The 21,531-nt window shown below is 40.0% G+C and overlaps 1 protein-coding gene across 5 annotated transcripts in view; it reads right to left on the reverse strand.

The window, feature by feature from the left end:
* The window catches only part of PFKP (phosphofructokinase, platelet), an 80,670-nt gene that overhangs the window by 10,582 nt on the left and 48,557 nt on the right, over positions 1 to 21,531 (reverse strand). The window contains exons 13-17 of one of the 5 annotated variants that reach the window (XM_054020996.1): positions 16,022 to 16,168; positions 14,126 to 14,196; positions 12,353 to 12,440; positions 10,877 to 11,029; positions 3,259 to 3,411 (exon numbers count right to left, since the gene is read on the reverse strand). In XM_054020996.1, coding sequence (XP_053876971.1) covers positions 3,259 to 3,411; positions 10,877 to 11,029; positions 12,353 to 12,440; positions 14,126 to 14,196; positions 16,022 to 16,168 — 612 coding nt within the window. Of the gene's footprint in view, positions 1 to 3,258; positions 3,412 to 10,876; positions 11,030 to 12,352; positions 12,441 to 14,125; positions 14,197 to 16,021; positions 16,169 to 19,617; positions 19,636 to 21,531 lie in introns of all 5 variants that reach the window. The other 4 variants (XM_054020992.1, XM_054020993.1, XM_054020995.1 and 1 more) reach the window with 4 other exon arrangements.

Raw genomic sequence — 21,531 nt, forward strand, 5'->3', positions numbered from 1 at the left:
ATGATCACACCAGTTCTAACTCCCTGGAGACAATGCTTGGGATTTCATGGGGAGTAAGTGTATACATTCTGACATCACTAAGGAAATTCTGCCTTTTAGGTGCTGGGGAAGTAAACATATAGGCCAGGCTGTCCAAAAATGACTTGGCTGCCAAACTTGAGATACCTCAAAAGGGCCTGCAAATGTTTAGCATATCTGGCACCTTGCATATCTTGCAATGCCAGCTACAAGAGTGCCATGAAAATGCCTGTTCTCACTTTCAGGTGACATTGTAAACAAGAAGCAGGCAGCATTATCTCCTGCAAATGTAAACAAACTGGTTTGTCCGAGCGATTGGTTAAACAAGAAGTAGGACTGAGTGGACTTGTAGGCTCTGAAGTTTTACATTGTTTCGAGTGCAGTTATGTAATCAAAAAAAAAATCTACACTTGTAAGTAGCACTTTTACGACAAAGAGATTGCACTACAGTACTTGTATGAGGTGAATTGAAAAATACTATTTCTTTTATCATTTTTACAATGCAAATATTTGTAGTAAAAAATAATATACACTTTGATTTTAATTACAACACAGAATATAATATATATGAAAATGTAGAAAAACATCCAAAATATTCAATAAATTTCAATTGGTATTCTATTGTTTAACAGTGCAATTAAAACTGCAATTAATCGCGATAAATGCTTTAAAATGTGATTAATTTTTTGAGCTAATCGCATGAGTTAACTGCAATTATTCAACAACCCTATTTTTAATCCTTTCACACCAGAGTCAGTGTTTCACAGAACAATTTCTGCTGGCTGTGATCAACCACCAGCACTAAGGAGTTAAAATTCTGGCATGAAGCTTTTGAAGAATGTGAAGTAAAGAATAACAATGTCTGTTTGCTTAAGCTGCTCTTTTAACTGCATGATCGCACATGCATCTGGGAAGCTGGAGAAAGGTTTTAATCCTCCTACTTTCCTATTACAGGACTTCTTCCAACATATAAAGGTCCAGAGTCTGCAAGCACTTACACACATTAATAACTGTTCTCGTGAGTAAAAGTAGTTACTGATAAGCTTTTTCAGGACTGAGTTCTCCTTGGTATATAGGATATTATTTAGGGAAGAAGCATTTCTGTCATATTATATTAGTTAATAATGCTTATCTGGTATTTTCAGAGAGGCAGATCCTCAGCTGGCATAAATTGTCAGCTGAGGGTCTGGCAAAGTGTTTTAGGAGGATATTACTGTTCCTCGTTTATTGCTGAGGGGGACATACTCAGACAGGGTAAGTGACTTGCCCAAAGACAAATACAATGTCAGCATCGGAAGCAGGTTAGAACTCAAGGGCCAAATTCTGATAATCTTTTACCACAGCGTGAAGCACACTGCCTCTCCTAAGAATTCTGGTATTCAAAGAAGATGCAAAAAGCAACACTATACTACTGTCAATCTCAACCAAAGACACTGGCTCCAAGACAATGGTGCAGACCCACAGAACTCAAGAGAATTACATGTGAACATAAGAACATAAGAATGGCCGTACTGGGTCAGACCAAAGGTCCATCCAGCCCAGTATCCTGTCTACTGACAGTGGCCAATGACAGGTGCCCCAGAGGGAGTGAACCTAACAGGTAATGATCAAGTGATCTCTCTCCTGCCGTCCATCAGACACAAACAGAGGCCAGGAACACCATTCCTTACCCATCCTGGCTAGTAGCCATTAATGGACTTACCCTCCATGAATTTATCCAGTTCTCGTTTAAACCCTGTTATAGTCCTAGCCTTCACAACCTGCTCAGGTAAGGAGTTCCACAGGTTGACTGTGCGCTGTGTGAAGAACTTCCTTTTATTTGTTTTAAACCTGCTGCCCATTAATTTCATTTGGTGGCCCCTAGTTCTTATATTATGGGAACAAGTAAATAACTTTTGCAAGCCTGGGCATAATTGTCCTCATTTAGTTTTTACTGAGAGCAATAACACGGATGAAGCATTACTGAAAGCTGTGTGGCCTACAATAAAAGGCAGTGGGATAGAAGCAACAACTGTCGGTATTTTCTACCTTGTCTGTGGCCATCTACCATTTATAACTTTTATTGTTGGTACTTCTCACATTTTCAGTCTTTGCCAGGTGAATCACTATTGAAGACTTTGGCCCCACTGATATCAGCCATGTTACCTGCTGTATGCAGAGTTAGATTCTGCTAGTTCTGCCACAACTGGTGGAGCTATTATGGTGCCAATACAACAATGAGAGACTAGGGGAAATGCCATGGTAAGCAAGGACTAAGGGACAAATCCTGGTCTAATTGAAATTCATGACAAAATCTTCAGACACCAAATGACACTAAAAATGTTCTATTTTTAAAGTGATGCTGAGGAGCCAGAATTGGAGAATAAAAGGATTCTGTACCTTGTCTAATGGCAGAGCACACGTGTTCTATCTAATAAGAACAAGGATTACAGGCAACTAAGGACCCAAAGTCATCCCCGTGAACCACTGACTTCAAGGGGAGCTGGAGCAGGCCCACAATGTGCAAAGTGCATTATTTTGGTCATACAGCCCTTTTGAAAACAAATTGTTGGCAATTTAAATGGAAACATGTACAGCAGTAATCAGGAGTTGTATCTCAATGCAGTTTGACTATAAAAGGAAGTGCCATCGCTGTAAGCCAAGTTTTGATGTACCCAACTTGTAAAATTTACTTTCTCGTTATGCAGTACTTTAAGTGTTGCAGTCATTAGGCCTCAATTCAGCACAGCACTTAAGCATGTGCTTAACATTTATCATACGACTAGTCCCAGTGAAGTGCTTCATGCTTTAAGCCTGGGCTTATGTGGTTTGCTGAACTGGGATCTTATTCCGTCATTGGTCCATTCCTTGGGTCATTTGCTTTTTTTTAAGGTGCATGGGTTTTTATTCTTTCATTTAAATATAGCAAAGTAGTTCTAAGCAAATTATTTTAAACAAAAAATGTTATATACTTTATTCTTATTGCAAATATACAAAGGTTCTAAAAATGCATTGAAATAGTTACCCTAATGCCACTATCTAAAACACCAAAACACAATCTAAATAATAGCCAACGTAACTGATTAATTTTAATTAGATTAATCTTCAGTCAATCTGGAAAATGTTGATTACCTTCTGATCACAGGAGCTTAATATTTTAAACTAGAATATTTTAGAAATCTAAATGTTTCAAGGTCTTGCTAGTATCACAACAAAGACAGACATTGTACAGTTTAATTTTCAAAGGATATGCAGTCTTACCTCCACAATAGCATTCAGGGCAGTGTCAGCACCAATGCTAAGGTCGGTGCCTGGCACATTGTTGCTAATAGTAGCTGGCAACATACAGATAGGAATACAAAACTCCTCAAAGCGAGCACGTGCCTCAGCTAATTGCAGACAACTTTCATAGGCCTGAAGCAGCGGTACAAGTATTATTAGCAATACACCCTTGCATATGAATAGCAAATTATTATGCATTAAGCTAGTGGCTCCTTGCGTGTGATGGGAGGGTTGGCTTTCCATTGGCACAACAAAATAAAATTGGTGATATTAAAGAGGGACAAAAAAAAAGTTTCCTCTAAATACCACAACAGTGCACTGGGGTCGCATTGGCACAATGCTTTTCTGAAGAAAGCGCAGAAGGAAGTTAATGCGAGTTAGTACAGAGTGAAAATGAAATGTGGATAGGGCAGAGATCTGAAGCAGCTAAGCAGAAACGTAGGCAGCATGAGTGCACTAGAAATAAGTCATCTCAAAATAAGTTAAATGAACAACCACTATTCTATATACTAAATAGTTTAAGGAAAGGTAACTAGAAAAACACCTACACTCAGAAGAAAATGCTTGTGGATACACTGCTATTATAGACTGCTTTTTTTAGCTACTGCTTTGTCCTAGAAGGTGAAGACACCTCTGTCACTGAAAGAAAAAATCATGAAAATATGGCCTATGTTTTCCAAGTGCCTGCAAGAAGCATGTACATCAGGAGACACCTGTTTTATGCATGCAACTCGGATAATTGTGCATAAAAATGCAGGGATATTGCACAAGACCATATATTTTGCAGGAACATTTTAGAGGCTTTTTGAGCGATCTTTTGGAGATTTCATATCCTATATGGTCAGGAGGTAAATGTACAGTGTGTCAGGTAGTCTGTGTGTTCTCACAGGCTCCGGAGTTCCTAGTACTCTTCTCTGTAGCGAAGGACTATGGAATGTGCAGCTGTTCTGACTTAGTGAGTGTACCAGTCCAATTCTTCCTCAATATGCAGTGATCCTGAACACCCATTGTGTAGAGAGAATGTGAAAAATCTCCACATATTTAATGAATCTCCAAAGGAAATCCAAAACCTGTAGTACTTTTTCTTTTCAACAGTCTCGCTCTCCCAGCGGGGAAAGGGGTGCACCTGTGGGGTGGGAGTGGGTATAAAACACCCTATTGCTACATGAGAGGAGAACTCTGCAGGCCAATCAGCCTCCCCGCACTAAAATCCATCAGGTGTCTGTGTAGTGGTGGATTGTAAGTAGGAAATGGGAAGGGAAGAGGTGATCTACCTGGGACATTTCCAGGAGGGAAGATGGGGGATTGGAGTCGATGTGGAGGGTCCACATGGCTTGGAAGTATGACGTGGTGGCAGGAAATCAAAGTGAAAATCTCACCTCCAACACTCCATCCCTGGGTATTTTGGAAATTTTACTTTCACTTACAGCTAAAACTGGGATTTGACTAATCCCAGTGTCACTTCTGGACTAAAATGCTGTCCAGTTATCGTTGCACTGCCGAGAAGTGCCACAGGCAGGAAAGAGGGGAATGGCATTTGTCTTTCAAGATCAGCCACTGGAAAGCCTTGGTGGGGGAACTTCACAGAACAGTCACTACCCCAGCCCCGCCAGGCTACTTTGAGTTTTTCCTTACACCAGAAAAAAGATACACTGAGTTGGGAACTGGTTTTGTTTAGTGAAGCCTCAAAGCAGGCTGGACATCTGCAAAGCACTTATGAGCACAGCTGCAGTTTTAGCCAGAGGCTTTGGGAAAGTGGTTCAGTTAGAGGGAGAACTGAAACAATTACTGGCACAACCATTTAGTTAGTCTGCAATGAAAGATACATTTTACTTGCATTAAATACTGCGTTGTTTCATTTGATGCAAGTGTTTTTAGCAAACACATGCGTGAACACTGTGCAGTAACCCAGGACCGTTACTGTCTGAAGACATGCAACAACCCAGTATCACTGTTGCAAAAACCCCCAAAATAGTCACTTTATACAAAGAGTATATTTCACACAGTCTATAAAGGGTTAAATAATTAACTGATGGTTTAATAAATGGTTAATCAATTGTTATAGATTGTATAACCATCTAGCCTAGAACACTGATTGCTCATGTCGGTAACATGCTTATAACATCTATGAATCAGTTCCAACCCTTTATAAATATACCCTTAATATAAAATGTGACCAAAGATACTGTATAAGAACATACAATAACTCAGCATCATCCCTCCTCTACCCAGCCCCCGTTTGCTACTGTTTCTGGTTCCTTCCCCAACTCGGTTAGATGATTCACCTCTTACCTCTGCTGATTTCCTGACAGACTGTCTCTCATCCCTCACACATGGCTGGTGCTAGGCAGCTCCTCTCCCGTTTTTCCATTCTCCATCTGTGGCTGGCATCTTTCCTTCCCCCTCCCCTCTTACTCCGACTCCTTTTTGCTATGCCTGTGCAACAAAAGCTGTGCACGGGCTAGTGTGGATAACCACAGCCACAAAGAGAGTGCAGCACGGACAGTTCAAGAACAGTACAGATTCTGGGAATGAACTTGGCTCACCAGCCCGCTCTGAAGCCTGCATTGTGCTATCTTCACTGCTACTGTTACCTGCACTAGCGGGACTCAAACTAGCTCAGCTAGGCTGGCCTGTGCACAGGTTTTGCTGTGCAGACATAGCGTGAACTCAAGACTTCTTCCTATCTCCTGCTCAGCTCTTTGTTTCTGTCTCTTAACCCCTCTTGGTTTATGTCGTTTCCAATTATTTCCCCCCCCCCCTCTTTCCAGGCTCTGTTGTCTGTGAAGGGGGCTGTAAATTAGTTTCACTCTGTTCAATCCAATGCAGAGCTCCCTGCCTTCTGTAAAATCATGGTGCAGAATTTTCTCTGAAATCCTCCCCTGGCTAGAAATTTGTGCTGCAGAATCCAAGCTTTCATTTAAAAATCTAGCCTTTGGTGGTGTAAAGAAAACAATTCGAAAACACTGACCAGTGTACACTTCCTGAGTGCTGTGTTCCTGTTTGCAGACAGCCTGAAACAATAGCCTTGAAAGTGCTGTCTCATTCACTTTCATAGATCGTTAACACTAAACATTTTAATTTAAATATCAGCACTATGTTAACGATCTGACTGATGATTTTTTTTTTTAGCAGAAACTACCAGCTAACATGCTTATCCCACAATCCTCAAATGTCTCCTATGCCCAGCTAGATGCAAAAGTGCCAAATGCTACCTAGTCAGCAAACAAACCTCCACAAGTTTGCCCCAGATTATCTCGGCAATGCAGTTATACAATGTCACTACAAAAATCTTTGGCATATCAAAAATGAAATGTAGGGACAGCAGAAAATTAATTCCATTTAATATCAAAATGAACAACACAGGACAAATTGTACTGCGCATAAGATTCACTTTTTAAATATGTGATTGATAAAAACCGTGCATTCTAAAATGCAAGTGAAACTGTCACAAAATTTCCCGGGTGCTGTGCTAAAGAGCCTCAGAATCCAAGAATCTTGCTACACAATTTAGGTCCCATTGCTAAGGAGTGCACGGGCCTTTACTGGAACCTAGTCACTCTTTTCTTTAGGTTGTAAATTCTTCAGGGCAAGGAGTCCTATTTTTCGTAGTTCATCTTCTATTCCAGGGATCGGCAACCTTTGGCACGCAGCCCATCAGGGAAATCCGCTGGCGGGCCGGGACAGTTTGTTTACCTGCAGCATCCGCAGGTTCGGCCGATCGCAGCTCACACTGGCCGCGGTTCGCCATTCCAGGCCAATGGGGGCTGCGGGAAGCAGCGGCCAGCACATCCCTCAGCCCGTGCCACTTCCTGCAGCCCCCATTGGCCTGGTACGGCGAACCGTGGCCAGTGGGAGCTGCGATCGGTTGAACCTGCAGATGCTGCCGATAAACAAACCATCCCGGCGTGCCCGCGGATTTCCCTGACGGGACGCGTGCCAAAGGTTGCCGATCCCTGTTCTGTTCAGTGCTCTCATGTACCCTCTCTAATTCAGAATTGCTGTTATGTACGTTAATTGCTACCTATTAACTCTATAATACTTTTCCTGATTCCAATGAATGGGAAATAACTAAGTACTTTAAAATATGCCAAAGCACTACTGGATGATTATCGGTTGTCTGTATGGAGAGAAATACCCTGAACTACCCATGATTTAATTTTGGAGTTTGATTACTTTGGGATTTAGTTGTGGTTAGGAGAAATATTTTACTTTTTCCTTACAGGCTTCATGACAGTAAGTATCATCCTTGAACAGGTTTTATATACAAACACATCGTGGGCAACACAAGGCATACAATGCAACAACTAACCAAAAATTATCCTTGTAGTATGTACAGAGGACAGTTTATCTGATTATGGAAAAGAAGCTTGTCAGTCAGGAAGTCAGTATCCTATAATTGCATTAAGATACTGCTCACATGCCTGAGTGCTTTTCAGACACTCTAACACAGACAGCTAAAGTAACCAGCCACACTACACTTTTTCAGGATCTCCGAAACCTGCCTATTCACATACCAGAGGCCTCATTACCCACTAGTAGACCATATACTTACCTTATTGCAAACTGAGAAAACTGACAAAGATTGACATTTAAGTGAGAAAAGTAGCAATAAAACAGTTGCTTCGAATCCCTACAACTAAGTTTCAGGTCACTTTAGTGCTCATGAAAGATGCCAGACTGATAGCGTTGGAAACTATGTCATATGCTTATCCACAGAACAGGGACATCAGGAGTACAAGGACCATTAACTTCACTACTAATGTGCTTTAATACTGTGCTAGAGGAATCACCTATAGGAGGAGTTTATTCTTCGTGCCCGTGCAATATCTCTGCTCACTATTCTCACTCGCATGAACTGGAAGGAGACTGCCTATTCATACTTAACAAGCCAACTGGCCATTACAGAGGGTAATGTCATTACTCAGTATGATCTGGATGACCTTAAAGCGAAAGGTTCTATGTCAGTGGTGGGCAACCTGCGGCCCGCGGGCTGCATGTGGCCCGTCAGGGTAATCCACTGGTGGGCCACAAGACAGTGTTTACATTGACCATCTGCAGGCACGGCCACCTGCAGTTCCCAGTGGCCACCGTTCGCCATTCCCGGCCACTGGGAGCTGTGAGCAGCCAGACCTGCGGACAGTCAACGTAAACACTGTCTTGTGGCCCGCCAGCAGATTACCCTGATGGGCCGCATGGGGCCCGCAGGCCGCAGGTTGCCCACTACTAATCTATGTACCATTACCAGTTCTCTGAGTGGCCCACCATAGCTTCAGTTCAGATGCTCAGAGGGCAAAAGGCTTATACAGCTTATGAACTTTTGTAAAAGAAAAAAAGTCCCCTTTTTTTTTTTAACCAAAAGACTTTTTTAAAATACAAGGTTAGTTCTCTTCACAGCTGAATTGAATCTATGGCTTCCTGAACCATTACATTTTATATACATCTCAAAACAAAATCTAGGAAGAAATAAAACACAAGAATTGGACAAAATTCTAGCCTTTTATTAGTAAAATGCATCAGCTTCAAAATAGAAAAAACTATTATATTAACAACATGGGAATACGCTCTGTCTGATATCTAGTGATGTTACCTGAAATCTAAAATCTTTCCCAGTGTATTGCATAATATTGCTGTGTGTCCTGCTCTGTGTGAAACAGTCTACAAGCTCTATAAAGATGAGTTAGGTAAACGCAGAAAGCCTATGAAGAGAAGAAAAGCAGGCATCATGCACTATAGCATTATTTTACTTACCTTGATTTGCTGTCAATCTTTTTGGAATGGAGAATTTTATTTACCAGAACTGGAAACAAGGCCAACTTAGATATAACATGGACCATGTGTAAAGAATAATTTAGAACTAAATTTTTATCAGTTGTTTACAGTCTTGACAAGGGCAATATTATAAGGGAAAAGAAACATCTAATAATGCACAAGGGTCTAATTTTGCTAAAAGTAAATAAAATGAAAAGTTGACCCCTTGTTCTTGTGTTATATGAAGGGGTAAATAACAGTTCCTTATTCATTTTCTCCACACCAGTCACCATTTAATAGACCTCTATCATATCCCCCTTTAGTTGTCTCATTTCTAAGCTGAACAGTCCCACTCTTTTTAATCTCTCTTCCTCTAGAAGCTGTTCCATACCCCTAATAATTTGTGTTGCCCTTCTCTGTACTTTTTCCATATTCTAATATATCTTTTTTGAGATGGGGCAACCAGAACTGCACACAGTATTCAAGGTATGGGCGTAGCATAGATTTATAGAATGGCATTATAATACTTTCTGTCTTATTATCTATCCTTTCCCTAATGGTTCCTAACATCCTGTTAGCTTTTTTGACTGCTGCTGCACACTGAGCAAATGTTTCCAGAGAACTATCCACAGTGACGCCAAGATCTTTTTCTGCTATTTACCTCTTCCCACTGTGAAAACTTACTTACTATTTATTCCTACCCTGTGTTTCCTATCTTTCAACAAGTTACTGATCCATAGGAGGACTTTCCCTCTTATCCCATGATTGCTCCCTTTGCCTAAGGGCCTTTGGTGATGGACCTTGTCAAAAGCTTTCTGAAAGCCCAAGTACACTATATCCTGCATCACTCTTGTCCATATGATTGTTGACCCCCTCAAATAATTCCAGAAGACTGGTGGGGAATGATTTCCCGTTACAAAAGCCATGGTGATTCTTTCCTGACATATTGTGTTCATCTATGTGTCTGATAATTCTATTCTTTATTACAGTTCCTCAGATTTGTCACCTAAAAAGAACTGCTCAGGTGTGGGAATCTCCCTCACATCTTTTGCAGTGAAAACTGATGCAAAGTAGAGCATTAGTAGAATACCTACTTATTGGAGAAACATCTGAGAAATAAAACCAAATCTTTGTAATATATAAGGACTCCCTGTAACTGTTTATTGTAACTGGGTACTCTAATGTTTGATGTAGGGAAGGGATTTCCTCTTCTACACTGCCATAAATTGTCACTAGTTTTTGACTTTGGGCTTTGTAGTGGTGCTTTTTTCTTTTTTTCTCCCCTCTCCCCTGCATATGTATGCAGGAAAGACCATTTGTGTGTATACAGTGTTGTTGTAGCCATGTCGTGCCCAGGATATTAGAGAGACAAGGGTAGGTGAGGTGATATCTTGTATTGCACCAACTTCTGTTGGTGTAAGCGACAAGCTCGTCTTCAAGTCCTGGTTCAATAAAATATATTACCTCACCTGCTTTGTTTCTCTCATTTGTGTGTGTGTGTGTGTGTGTGTGTGTGTGTGTGTGTGTGTGTGTGTGTGTGTGTGTGTGTGTGGCAGCCTCATTCTATTACTTTCCAAAATCCAAAAGTTAAAAAAAAATGTATAAAATGAAAATGGAGTCTTTCTATACAGTGCATGTGAAAAATGGTTGGAACTTCTGGAGGAAAGAGAAAGCTAAGTGTACCAGGATTTTTCAGTTCAGTAAGTATCTCTTGCATGCAGCCACCAAACCATGTTTCAGATTATGTTTCCAATGTTCTGGTCTGTAAAATATCCACTTCTAGCCAATTCAATCAGCATTAACTTGAACGCTTTGTTAGTAAGCACGCACACTTGAACAGACTTACATCAGTTATAGTGTTCAGAGCAGTATCTGCACCAATGCTGAAATCTGAACCCGGTACATTGTTGGATACAGTTGCAGGAACCATAACCATTGGAACACAGAACTCGTCATATTTCTCACGGGCAGCTGATAATTCCAAAAGTCCCAGGTAGGCCTGTTGGGCACAGGCATGATGTGAATAATTAAAAGGGATAAAAAGAGGACAAGGGTGGAATTATAACATAGATGAGGCCACAGGGAGAGCCATTTTTACCACAGCACACATTGGGTTAATAAGGAACCACTAAAATCTAACAAAAAATACATAAAAATTAAATATATATACATATACATTTAAAATCTGAGACAAACAATAAGTACACCTTTCACTCTCAATGAGACATATACTTTATACATACCCAATGCTCTATATCAGAGATTGGCAACCTTTGGCATGTGGCCCGTCAGGGAAATCCACTGGCGGGCCGGGCCGGTTTGTTTACCTGCAGCGTCCGCAGGTTGGGCCGATCACAGCTCACACTGGCTGCGGTTTGCCACTCCAGGTCAATGGGGGCTGCGGGAAACGGCGGACACCACATTCCTCAGGCCCGCACCACTTCCCGCAGACCCCATTGGCCTGGAATGGTGAACCGCGGCCAGTGTGACCTGCGATCGGCCAAACCTGTGGACGCTGCAGGTAAACAAACCGGCCCGGCCCGCCAGCAAATTTCCCTGACGGGCCGCATGCCAAAGGTTGCCGATCCCTGCTCTATATAATAGAAAAATGTTACTGATTCCCATACATTTTAATATCATAGTTATTTTCATTTAAATTCCCTTAATCTCATCGCTATAGACTTGATTCAGAAAAATACTTATGCAGGCACATAAATCCATCCACATTCAGGAAGGCACTTAGGAAAGTGCTTAATTTTAAACATATGCTTACGCACTTTCCTGAAAAGGAATTCTTTCCTGAATCAGGGCCTATATGAAGTAAAAGTTATTTTGGTTAAAAGACTTAAAAACTTGTCTCCAAAAATAAAAATATATTTCTAAATTATTGACGCAGAAATTAAAATATATCAGAATGAAAGGAACATGTGAACTGGAGTGGCTTAAACAAGAAGCCAGGGTGCAGTTTTTATTATAATTTAAAGACTACTATGGGGATTTTCAAAGATGCCCTCATGTTTCTAAGTCACTTTGGCTCTTTTGAAAATCTGTTCTACCCTGCTGTCTTACCTTTGATTAAGGAAAAAAATGTATTTTGTTTTGCACTTACTATTAACTATTCTGGATTCCAAAGCTCAAGAGACATGGATCATCTCCAAAATTTCTTATCTCAAAAGCTCTTGCTCTGCTCCATATGTCAAAATTCATCATAAGCAAAATTTTAGTTATGGGCAAAAGAAAATATTTTGGTGCTTAAAAATGAGTGTAGCGTGTTTCAATTCCACTCCAGCTAAGAAGTTAACAGAACAACTAAATAATGTACCTCAAATCCACCAATAACCATAAGGGCGTTGATGTTATTAGTGCGCATCTGGTCAGCAATCTTCTCCAAATACTTTGCAGGGAGGGTACTAAAAATAGTTAAATCAAAAGGAGTACAGAGGTCAAATATCTATGGATATTGCTGACAATACCTGTTCGTTTTGGTAGGATGGGTTGTTAAATTGTCAGTACAGTGAAAAGTTCTATATTTTACATACTTAGGCTATGCCTGCAATATGAGCTGGCAGGGCAGGGTGATTCCCCTGCTCGTGTACCCATACTCTCACTTGCTCTCATCAACCTAGCATGAGTATAAATAGCAGTGTAGCCTTGGTAGCATGAGCAGTGGCAGTAGAGGCACAGGTTCGCCATGCCAAGTATGTACCCACTGGTTTCAGGTAGGTTTGTATTTGGCACACCTAAGCCATGCCTCTCCTGCCCTGCTCCCTCCCCGATGCTACTGCTATTTATACTCTAGCTCGACGAGAGCTAGCACAGTATGTGTATTGGAGCAGGGGAAATCACACCCCTCGCTTGTAGTATAGACATAGGCTTATCCATAGAAAGATTTTATTTTCTGGCTATCACCTATATTGAAATGATTACACAATACAATTGCAGCCAGTAACAAAGGAAGCCAGGAAAGGACTTTTTTGGATATCCACTCCAAAAATTAGATAAACTCAGTCTATTCTATCTTTAGCAGGTCTTCTCCTTCTGTTCTTTTAAACCATGAGGAGCAAATAGTTTTTACGTAAGGTTTCCCCACGACCAACAGTCCTAAACGTTACTGAGGTGATTAATTTAAATAGGGTAACCAGATTTGCGAAATCTAACTTTAAGTTCTTTGGTAAATGGGTTGAAAGAATGTGTTAGTCACAAGATAAAGCCATGATTCTGCAGGTTGCTCCTTGCAGATAGACATAACATGGTTCTGCATGGACACAGCAATCCATGCACTACTTGTATATCGCAAGACTGTAGTGTACCATGTAACCATGCTTCTTGTAACTACCTACAATAATACCCTGTAGCAATAGCCTTAACTGTCTTAAAGGAATGATACACAACAAGGGACTATTTTAATTCTGTCTCTACTGATGGAAACACATTAGTATCACAAAATGATGAATATTTACATCCTGAACGTAAAAGAGAACAGATGTCAGACAAATTCTCAAAAATCAAACAAAGCTTCAATACATAAATGTACAGTAAAGACAGCACATGCAGCTCACTCAGTGGCAGATTAGCCACTGGGACAATGGGGCAGGTGCTGAGGGGCCCCCGCCAATTGGGGGGCACCCAGAAAAATGGGGGCGCTCCTTCCTGGCAGCAGGGTCGGGGCTTGCCCCGTTCCGCCTGCCTGGTGCACCTGCCAGGGAGTAGGCTCAGGGCATGGGGGCTTGTCCCGCTCCCCCCACCTACCTGGTGCTTCTGCCGGGGAGTGGGGTGGGGCGCAAGGCTTGCTCCATCTATCTGCCCGACGCTGCTGTCGGGGAGCAAGGGAACCCCTACGTCCCCAATCCCACTCCCCGGCAGGAGTGCCAGACAGGAGGCAGGGCAACCCCTAACCTGTGCCCCAATTTCATTTCCCCAGCAGGAGCGGTAAGGGGGGGGAACTGCAGGCAGAAGGGGTGGGGATGGGCCCCCCACTTGCTCTGGCCCAGGGCCTCACAAACCCCAATCCACCTCTGAGCTCACTAAAAGGTACGATTTGGCCACTGTTCCTTCTACTTGGGTAAAGTGATCGCAGCCAAAATTATGATATTACCGTTTTGTGCCAAGAAGCGACCCTCCTTGGCCAGTCCAACCTCCAACATCTCCCCAGCTGATTTCCTTTATCTACAAATAAAATTAAAAAGAGGAGGTTCCCTTAAGTAACATTCCAAATGCTACTTCTTTGGTCATGCAACAGATGAAGTTTAATGTAAAGCTTTTGGAACAGATGTTTAGCACTATGGGAGCTGCCACAAATGAGACCTGGCAAAAAAATCCCACAGCTCAGTTTCAAGAGGTTAACTTAATCTCCCTTGAAATTTTACCCTTCTCTCTATTCCCATCCTTAGTTCTCCTCTATTTGTTTCTTCTCCCACTATGAATCCTGCCTCCAACTTTTTCCTCAACTCTTATCTTTTGTCCCCTCTCCATCTCATCTCCTCCCCTTACCTTTAGTAACAGTATAATGCAAGAATCCAACACCAGGTCCCTAGCTTGGTCCTTCACTCACTCAAGAGAAGGAACAATTTTCACTCTATTGTGACCTAACCCCCCACTCCCATCCTCTTGCCAAATTAGGAAATGGAATATGACAAACTCTGTATCCATCTTCTTTTTGGAGACCAAGTTAGCTGATGGGTTGCCTTTGACATGGAGGAAGGGAAGTATCATGATAGACCTAGCCCCACTTTCTGAAAAAGCAACCAACCTGTGTCTGCCCTAAAGAGAAATCCTTCAGGGTTTCAAAAATACAGCATGTCACAAATCTCAGGACTTAGTTGCTGCATAGTTTTCAGAGTAGCAGCCGTGTTAGTCGGTATCCGCAAAAAGAACAGGAGTACTTGTGGCACCTTAGAGACTAACAAATTTATTTGAGCATAAGCTTTCGTGGGCTACTTCACACGAAAGCTTATGCTCAAATAAATTTGTTAGTCTCTAAGGTGCCACAAGTACTCCTGTTCTTTTTGCTGCATAGTGTAGCATATTCCACTGAAGGGGTATATCTAACAATAAGACACAAACATGACAACAGATTCAGTGATTTGTCTGTTATCTCACTGTTATCTAGCCTATGTACTTATCTCCAGATGCTTCACACTCCAATGGCCACTACAATGTAGGCAGTCTGCCAAACACTCAACATCCTGCCAAGGTCACATTAAAGCTGTCCTCCGTGCAGAAGCAATGAACCTCTTATACAGAGAATTTCTCATCCAAAATATCCAGGAGGCAAAAGAATTCAGATCGGGTTAACCTAAGACAGGATGCTCTTAGAGGTACATTTTATACAGGGCTGCTTGTTTGCAGACACGTATTACAGCTGCAAAAGTGTCTGAGTGAAAAAATAACTGCAGCCACAAAATTAAGTAGGCTGAGCCTCTGCTTACTTGGACTGTGCCTGCAGTAGGACAGAGGTACAGCTATTCAGATTTGTGCCACATTTCAACGGCTGGCATAAATTCTGCACCCTCAAACAAGAGAGCCACTCTTCTGAAATAGTACCAGCTCTGGAAAGAGACTATTTTTCTTTTCAGTATAGCACTACACACGTTGTTGGTGTTTAACAATGTAACAAATAATCTCAAACTGAATATTAATGCATAGATTAACTGGTTCTGGGCTGTAAGGGAATTACGTTGCTGGTGTTTAGCACTTGTATATTGTATCAAGACATCCTTAGTCTCTATAGCAAGTGCTTAGCAATGGGAACGGTACACATGTGACATGATCTATGTATTTATAAGTTTTTGTTGGTAATAAAGTATACAGCTCCAATCTGAATTAACTACGTGTTTCTATAGATAAGCAGTTAAATTTAAAAACTCTTGTGGAGTCAGTTCACTGAATGATATCACAGTCATTTCTGTATCTCCACTAGAAATATGACAAAAAGGTAAAAAATAAAAAAAAACAATTGACAGTACTTTAAATGAAGTCATTTTGTACTAACCTGGCCATTAGCAAAGCCTTCAAATCCATCAATGACAGCAAACATGGTGTGACCTTCAGTTATGCCAACTCTTACTGCAGATCGGACAGCAGCATTCATACCAGCTGCAGGGGCACCTACATTTAAAACTGCCACATTAAAATTAGTCTGCAAAAGAAAGAGAAAACAATTGTTAGGCAGAATGTACAACAGTGAAGTGACTGACAGATATTCTAATTTTATATAGCAACTGTACAGTAAAAAGATCTACAGCAGTTTAAAAAAACTGTTCTAGATTTAAGTGGGTGAAAAGATTTCAGCACATTATCTTCAAATTTTAAAAAGCCATATAGAAACAATCAGTAAAGGAACAAAAGATCTAGCTTTTCTAATTTTTTTTAAAACAGTTTTGACCAAGAGCTGCATTTGCCTTGAAGATCAAATCACTCAGGATCTTGTATTTTCGTTCTAACAGGGTCAAAAAATATGACCGAAAAAAACTCAGTTATCCACTTGGTGTCAGAATATCAGTGCAGAAATTTGCAACAAAGAACACCCAAAGTAGGCAAGGCAAAGAGTGGGAAGGGACATGTTTTGGTCCAGTGGCATAACCACTAAGCATGTGTTATCAGCTGACTCATGGAGCAGAAAAGACATCAGCTTGAAATGAAAATGCCTGCCAAATCCTTATGCGGGCAAGATACCATAACAACAGTCACTTAAAGAGACTTTCACAGTGGGATTATGGTTCAGAGATCAGATTTAGACAATACGAACTACTTTTGGGTAACTAATGTTTGCTATTGACACGAATTAAAAGTATTGAATTTAGGTAAAGGTTTTTAGTTCTTTCAGAGTTCAGAATGTCTCTCTATTTAATTCTACAGTGAAGTCAGGATAATGAACATGTGTACTGCAGTGATTTCGCAGCTAAGGCTACAACATCAAATAGAGGTTTATGACTTTACTAAAGATCAGAGCAGAGAACAAGCTGGGCTGTAAGGAGAAAAGCTCTTAATAAAACAAGATCTGCAATAATAAAGGGAAACAGAATATTATCAGGTAATTTGTGTTTTGTACACATGCTTTTATCAGTGTCAAAGTCCCTCTTTGCTTAATTATGAATTTACCTTGGATATGTCAAAACAATTGTTTGTAGGTGGATTTACAGGAGAGCACATTCAGTACTCCTCAGGTAACCAAATACACACAATGTTGTCATAAGATGTTCCTTTTATTTATAGATGAGATATATAGGGTTTGATTCTGAACTCACACCAGTTTTGGAACAGCAAATATCCTTTTCTGCAAAGGAGTTACTCCTACTTCACACTGGTGTAACTGAGACCACGGATTCTTTCCTAAAGAAACAGCTCTATGCTTTGATTTCTATTGTAAGTGCTAAAGGTAATGACAAGTCGAAATGAGTTTTGTCAGGGTAAAAAAAAGTCAAGTTATTGAGTAAAAAATTAGCAAAACATCTTTCAGACTCATTTTAACCACGGTTCAGAGAACTCTACTAAACTCACGCCATCTCTACAACAAGCAACACCTGAAATGGAGAAGTGTTCTTTACAAATTAATCACTGGTTATTTTCCTTGAAAGTTGTACTAAAAAAAAAAAAATCTTTAAATGATAACTATTAGACATTGGGCCAGATCCTCAGACAGTGTAAATCAGTGTAGCTCCATTGACTTCCATGAAGCCATGCTGGTTTACACCAGTTAAGAATATGACCCATTACTTTTAAATGAAAGAAGTAAGTCTATATTCATAATACATAGAATTTGGTTTCATATTTCCACAGCTGAAATTAATACTGCCCCCAAAAAATCTTAATAAGGATAGAACTAAAACTTTGCATGGCTTACCTTCAGGAGAAGTTAAACTATGTTATTGTACATTTAGTAAGGGTGAAGCATTCAAGTGCTAGTGAACAGCAGAAGCAAAATGCAAAATAGTCTGAGCTTGTGTGCCAGCACTCATTGAGCTTTAAGCAATTTGTTAATCACATTCAGAAGCATCTCCACATTAAAATGACATGCATTAAAATGCTCTGCACCGATTTTGGCATAGCAATGGCCTAACTGAGAAGGAAATTCTTCCATTTTCAATCCCAAAAGAGAATAAACATTTTTGTTTTTTTTTCTAAAGATTACAGGTTTTAAAAAAACAAAACAGTTGCTAACAAAAATCATGGTATTTATGCAAATATTGCATGGGCAGTGTTATTTCCCGGCCATTGTGCCATAGAGTGTGACAGTGCATGTCAGCCTGTGTTGGCTTGTAATGAAAAGTCTAATTTTCCAGTATCTGAAGGAATGCTATGCTGTTGCACACTTAGGATCATAGCCAGCAAAGCACTGAAGTACTACAGCTGACTTTCTATGACTTTAACTCTGCAAGAAATAGGCATGACTTTGCTGGATCAGGGCCTTATTAGATGCTGTATGTAGAATGCATGTGTATGCTTTTATTTATTAAGAATCTATAACAAAATATTAAGTTTGGGCTGCTAATTTATATGTAAGTCAAATTTAAAAGAACATAGTATCAACTGTCTGTCCTAAAGGATTTTATGCTGAGTAATTTAGGAAAAGTTTTGTACTGCAAATTGATATTTCATTTTCTTCTGCTGCCTTCAAGGAGACGTTTAATTTGCCTGATGACTAAGCCTTCACACATGGTATTGGCAAATCTTACATAATATTCTGGCTATTAAAAATGGAATGGCTGTTGTTCCTGAAACGTTAAATCTTTTTGCTTACATATGGCTGATGGTGAGTAACATTTGGATACTTCTGTTGCCCCATTGCCAGAATTTTGCAACCTGATACTTAAAGACTGGAATAGCTAGCAGAGAAATTTATTATCTGACCTTCTTGGACATCAAAGAAAAGATCATTTTTCTTGGACACCACCTCAATATTCATCTAATAATGAATGGACTGGAGACATCATCTTACCATTGCTCAACCCTAGACCATGGAACTAGATGGTGGACACTTACTTGCTCCCAGGACTAAGAACTGTCATTAAGTTATTAAACTATGATAACACTATGGTAATTCAGACATCTAAAGATCTCATGCTCTTTGCTTTTATTCTCCATTGACCTCTTCATTCTTCATTAGTATTTTATACCAATATTACAATTTTCAGCATTGGGCCCTTAACTCATGCAAGTAGTCTACTTGAGTTTGCAGGATCGGGCCCCCTGTCTTTTATAACCCTCTGTCAATACACATGGTATGGCTTGGGATAAACATGCCACAATAGGATAAGCATTAACAATTTCTACAGAGAAAATGGTTATCAGTACATTATGAAATCTTCATTTTACAGAAATCAATTTAAGTTTCATTTTAGAGTTTTTACACAAACTCTAAAATCCAGGGGGGGTTGGGTGAAAAAGGCTTGATATAAATAAATCTGTGGCAAAACTGAAGCACAGGTCCTGAAAATTCTACCATCCCGCTGTTGAGCACAAATGTACAATAAAAAAAAAAAAAAGGCAAATTAAATCTCATTACCATGCAAAAGTAAAACATAGTCTCAAAACCTACAAAGGTTACTGAGCTGTCTAAGGTTAATCACTGTGCAAGTAATTACGTACACTACATGAGAGATGGTCCTGTAAAAGAGAACAGAAAGATTTTAAAGTAACAGGCTACTCCTACAGACATTTTCTGCTAATTAACAACCAAACGATTGTAACGAGATAGTAACTACAATCCTACAATACAAATGGGTTAATACTCAAAACTTGGTAAGTTACTCAAGAAACAAAATCTTCATCAAGAAACTTGGACACTGACAAATCTTTATTTATTTATTTTGCACTAGAATACTATGGGTGATTCCCTTACCTAGTATACGGAGCAATGCTGATTTATACCATCTGAGGATTATTATTTTACTATAGATTTTTTTAGTTATTTTTCTTTCTGTAATAGGCCACTACATTATTACATTCTTGGCTTTGCTATTCTTGCTTCTTCCATTCGACCCTGTTCTTGTCTTTTTTTCCCCCAGCAAGTTTGACTAGTTTTCTATGTGTGTTTGCTTTTAGACAACAATAATTATATAAACTCCTGTGACATAGTATATCAACAGTTCATTTACATGTTTTCTCTTTAGTGAAAAGCAGTTTTCTGGATATTTTTAAACCGCCAAGCACCTGAACAATTTAAATCCAAAACCTCTTAACACTTACAAAACAAAACCAAAAACATTTGTTTGATCAAATCCTAATGGTTACTAACAATTACAGGCCAACCTACAATACCTATTAATGCCATACAGAGCAAGACTATAGCCAAAATTAAAGAATATATATATTAGCCTAAAGCTAAACTCCTATGTTTAGGTATCTAAATAAATGGCCTGGTTTTTCAAAGCTGCTGTGCTGATCGTCCATCAGCTTCCATTACGATCAACAGATTCTACTAAGTGCTTGGCACTCCTGAAAATCAGACCACTGATTTAGGCATCTAAATATGCATTTTGGAACCTGATTTAGGCTCCTATTTTTTAAAATCTTGGCCTTTATGCCTAAAGATTCCTCTTCCCTGTTTTTTTTTCCCCCTGCAATTTTATTTGTTTCTGGTTTTAAAATGGTCTCTACTTTATATTTCTTGTTTCCTTCATTGCCTGATTTCCTTTAAAGCATAAGTTCTTCCTGGTTTTATCTATCTGCATGTTGCCATACTTTCTCAGTTCCTATATATGTATATAAAATCAATATTTTCTGTTTTCATGTTTAAACTCTTAGCCAGTAGCTGAACATGGCAATAAATCTAAGCCAGAAAGTTTATACTCTAGCAATTCCATTTTTCCAAAGACTATGGAAAGTTTGGAATTTTCCTTTTGTAAAATAAAGAGACCCGTGATCAAACTTAAAAATATAAAATACATAGTTTTCTCAGAAGAAAAACCTAACAAGCTAACTAAACCCAATTCAGTGGAAGAGGAAAAGAAAGGAAGCACAACTACAAATCTAGCAGCATTAAGGGTTCGAAAGCTAATCACTCCTTTCATGCAGAGAGAAAACTAGATGTAATGTTTCCAAAGCTCTGAGACTGCAGAACATATATGACAGAAAACCTAAGTAGAGGAAGGGTTAGTAAACATTACAGAGAAGGCACAGCCATCTAATGATACAGAGCTCAAGAATTCATGGAGAATCCTGGCCCACATTCTGGGGATCTCAAGGCATCTACGCAGAATACTTTCCTTGGTCTGTGGACGTGATGCCACTGTTTGGCAGTCTGCAATTGCATTTGTAACACCACACCTTGGGGGTGGGTCCTCAGCAATGGAGTTTGAACCTGGGACCTCTGGCTCTAAATGCATAGAGCCTCTACTGCCTGAGCAAAAAGTCTCACTTCTGCTACCCTAGGCTATATAAGGCACAACCTCTTTGGACCAGCTACCACTACAGGGGAACAGAGCACCACACTGAGTGGCTTACATACACTACTATCCACTCCTGTGAGGGGAATAGAATCCAGGGACTTAAAATAACATT

Source organism: Malaclemys terrapin, chromosome 2 (assembly GCF_027887155.1).
Source record: "Malaclemys terrapin pileata isolate rMalTer1 chromosome 2, rMalTer1.hap1, whole genome shotgun sequence".
NCBI lineage: Eukaryota > Metazoa > Chordata > Testudines > Emydidae > Malaclemys > Malaclemys terrapin.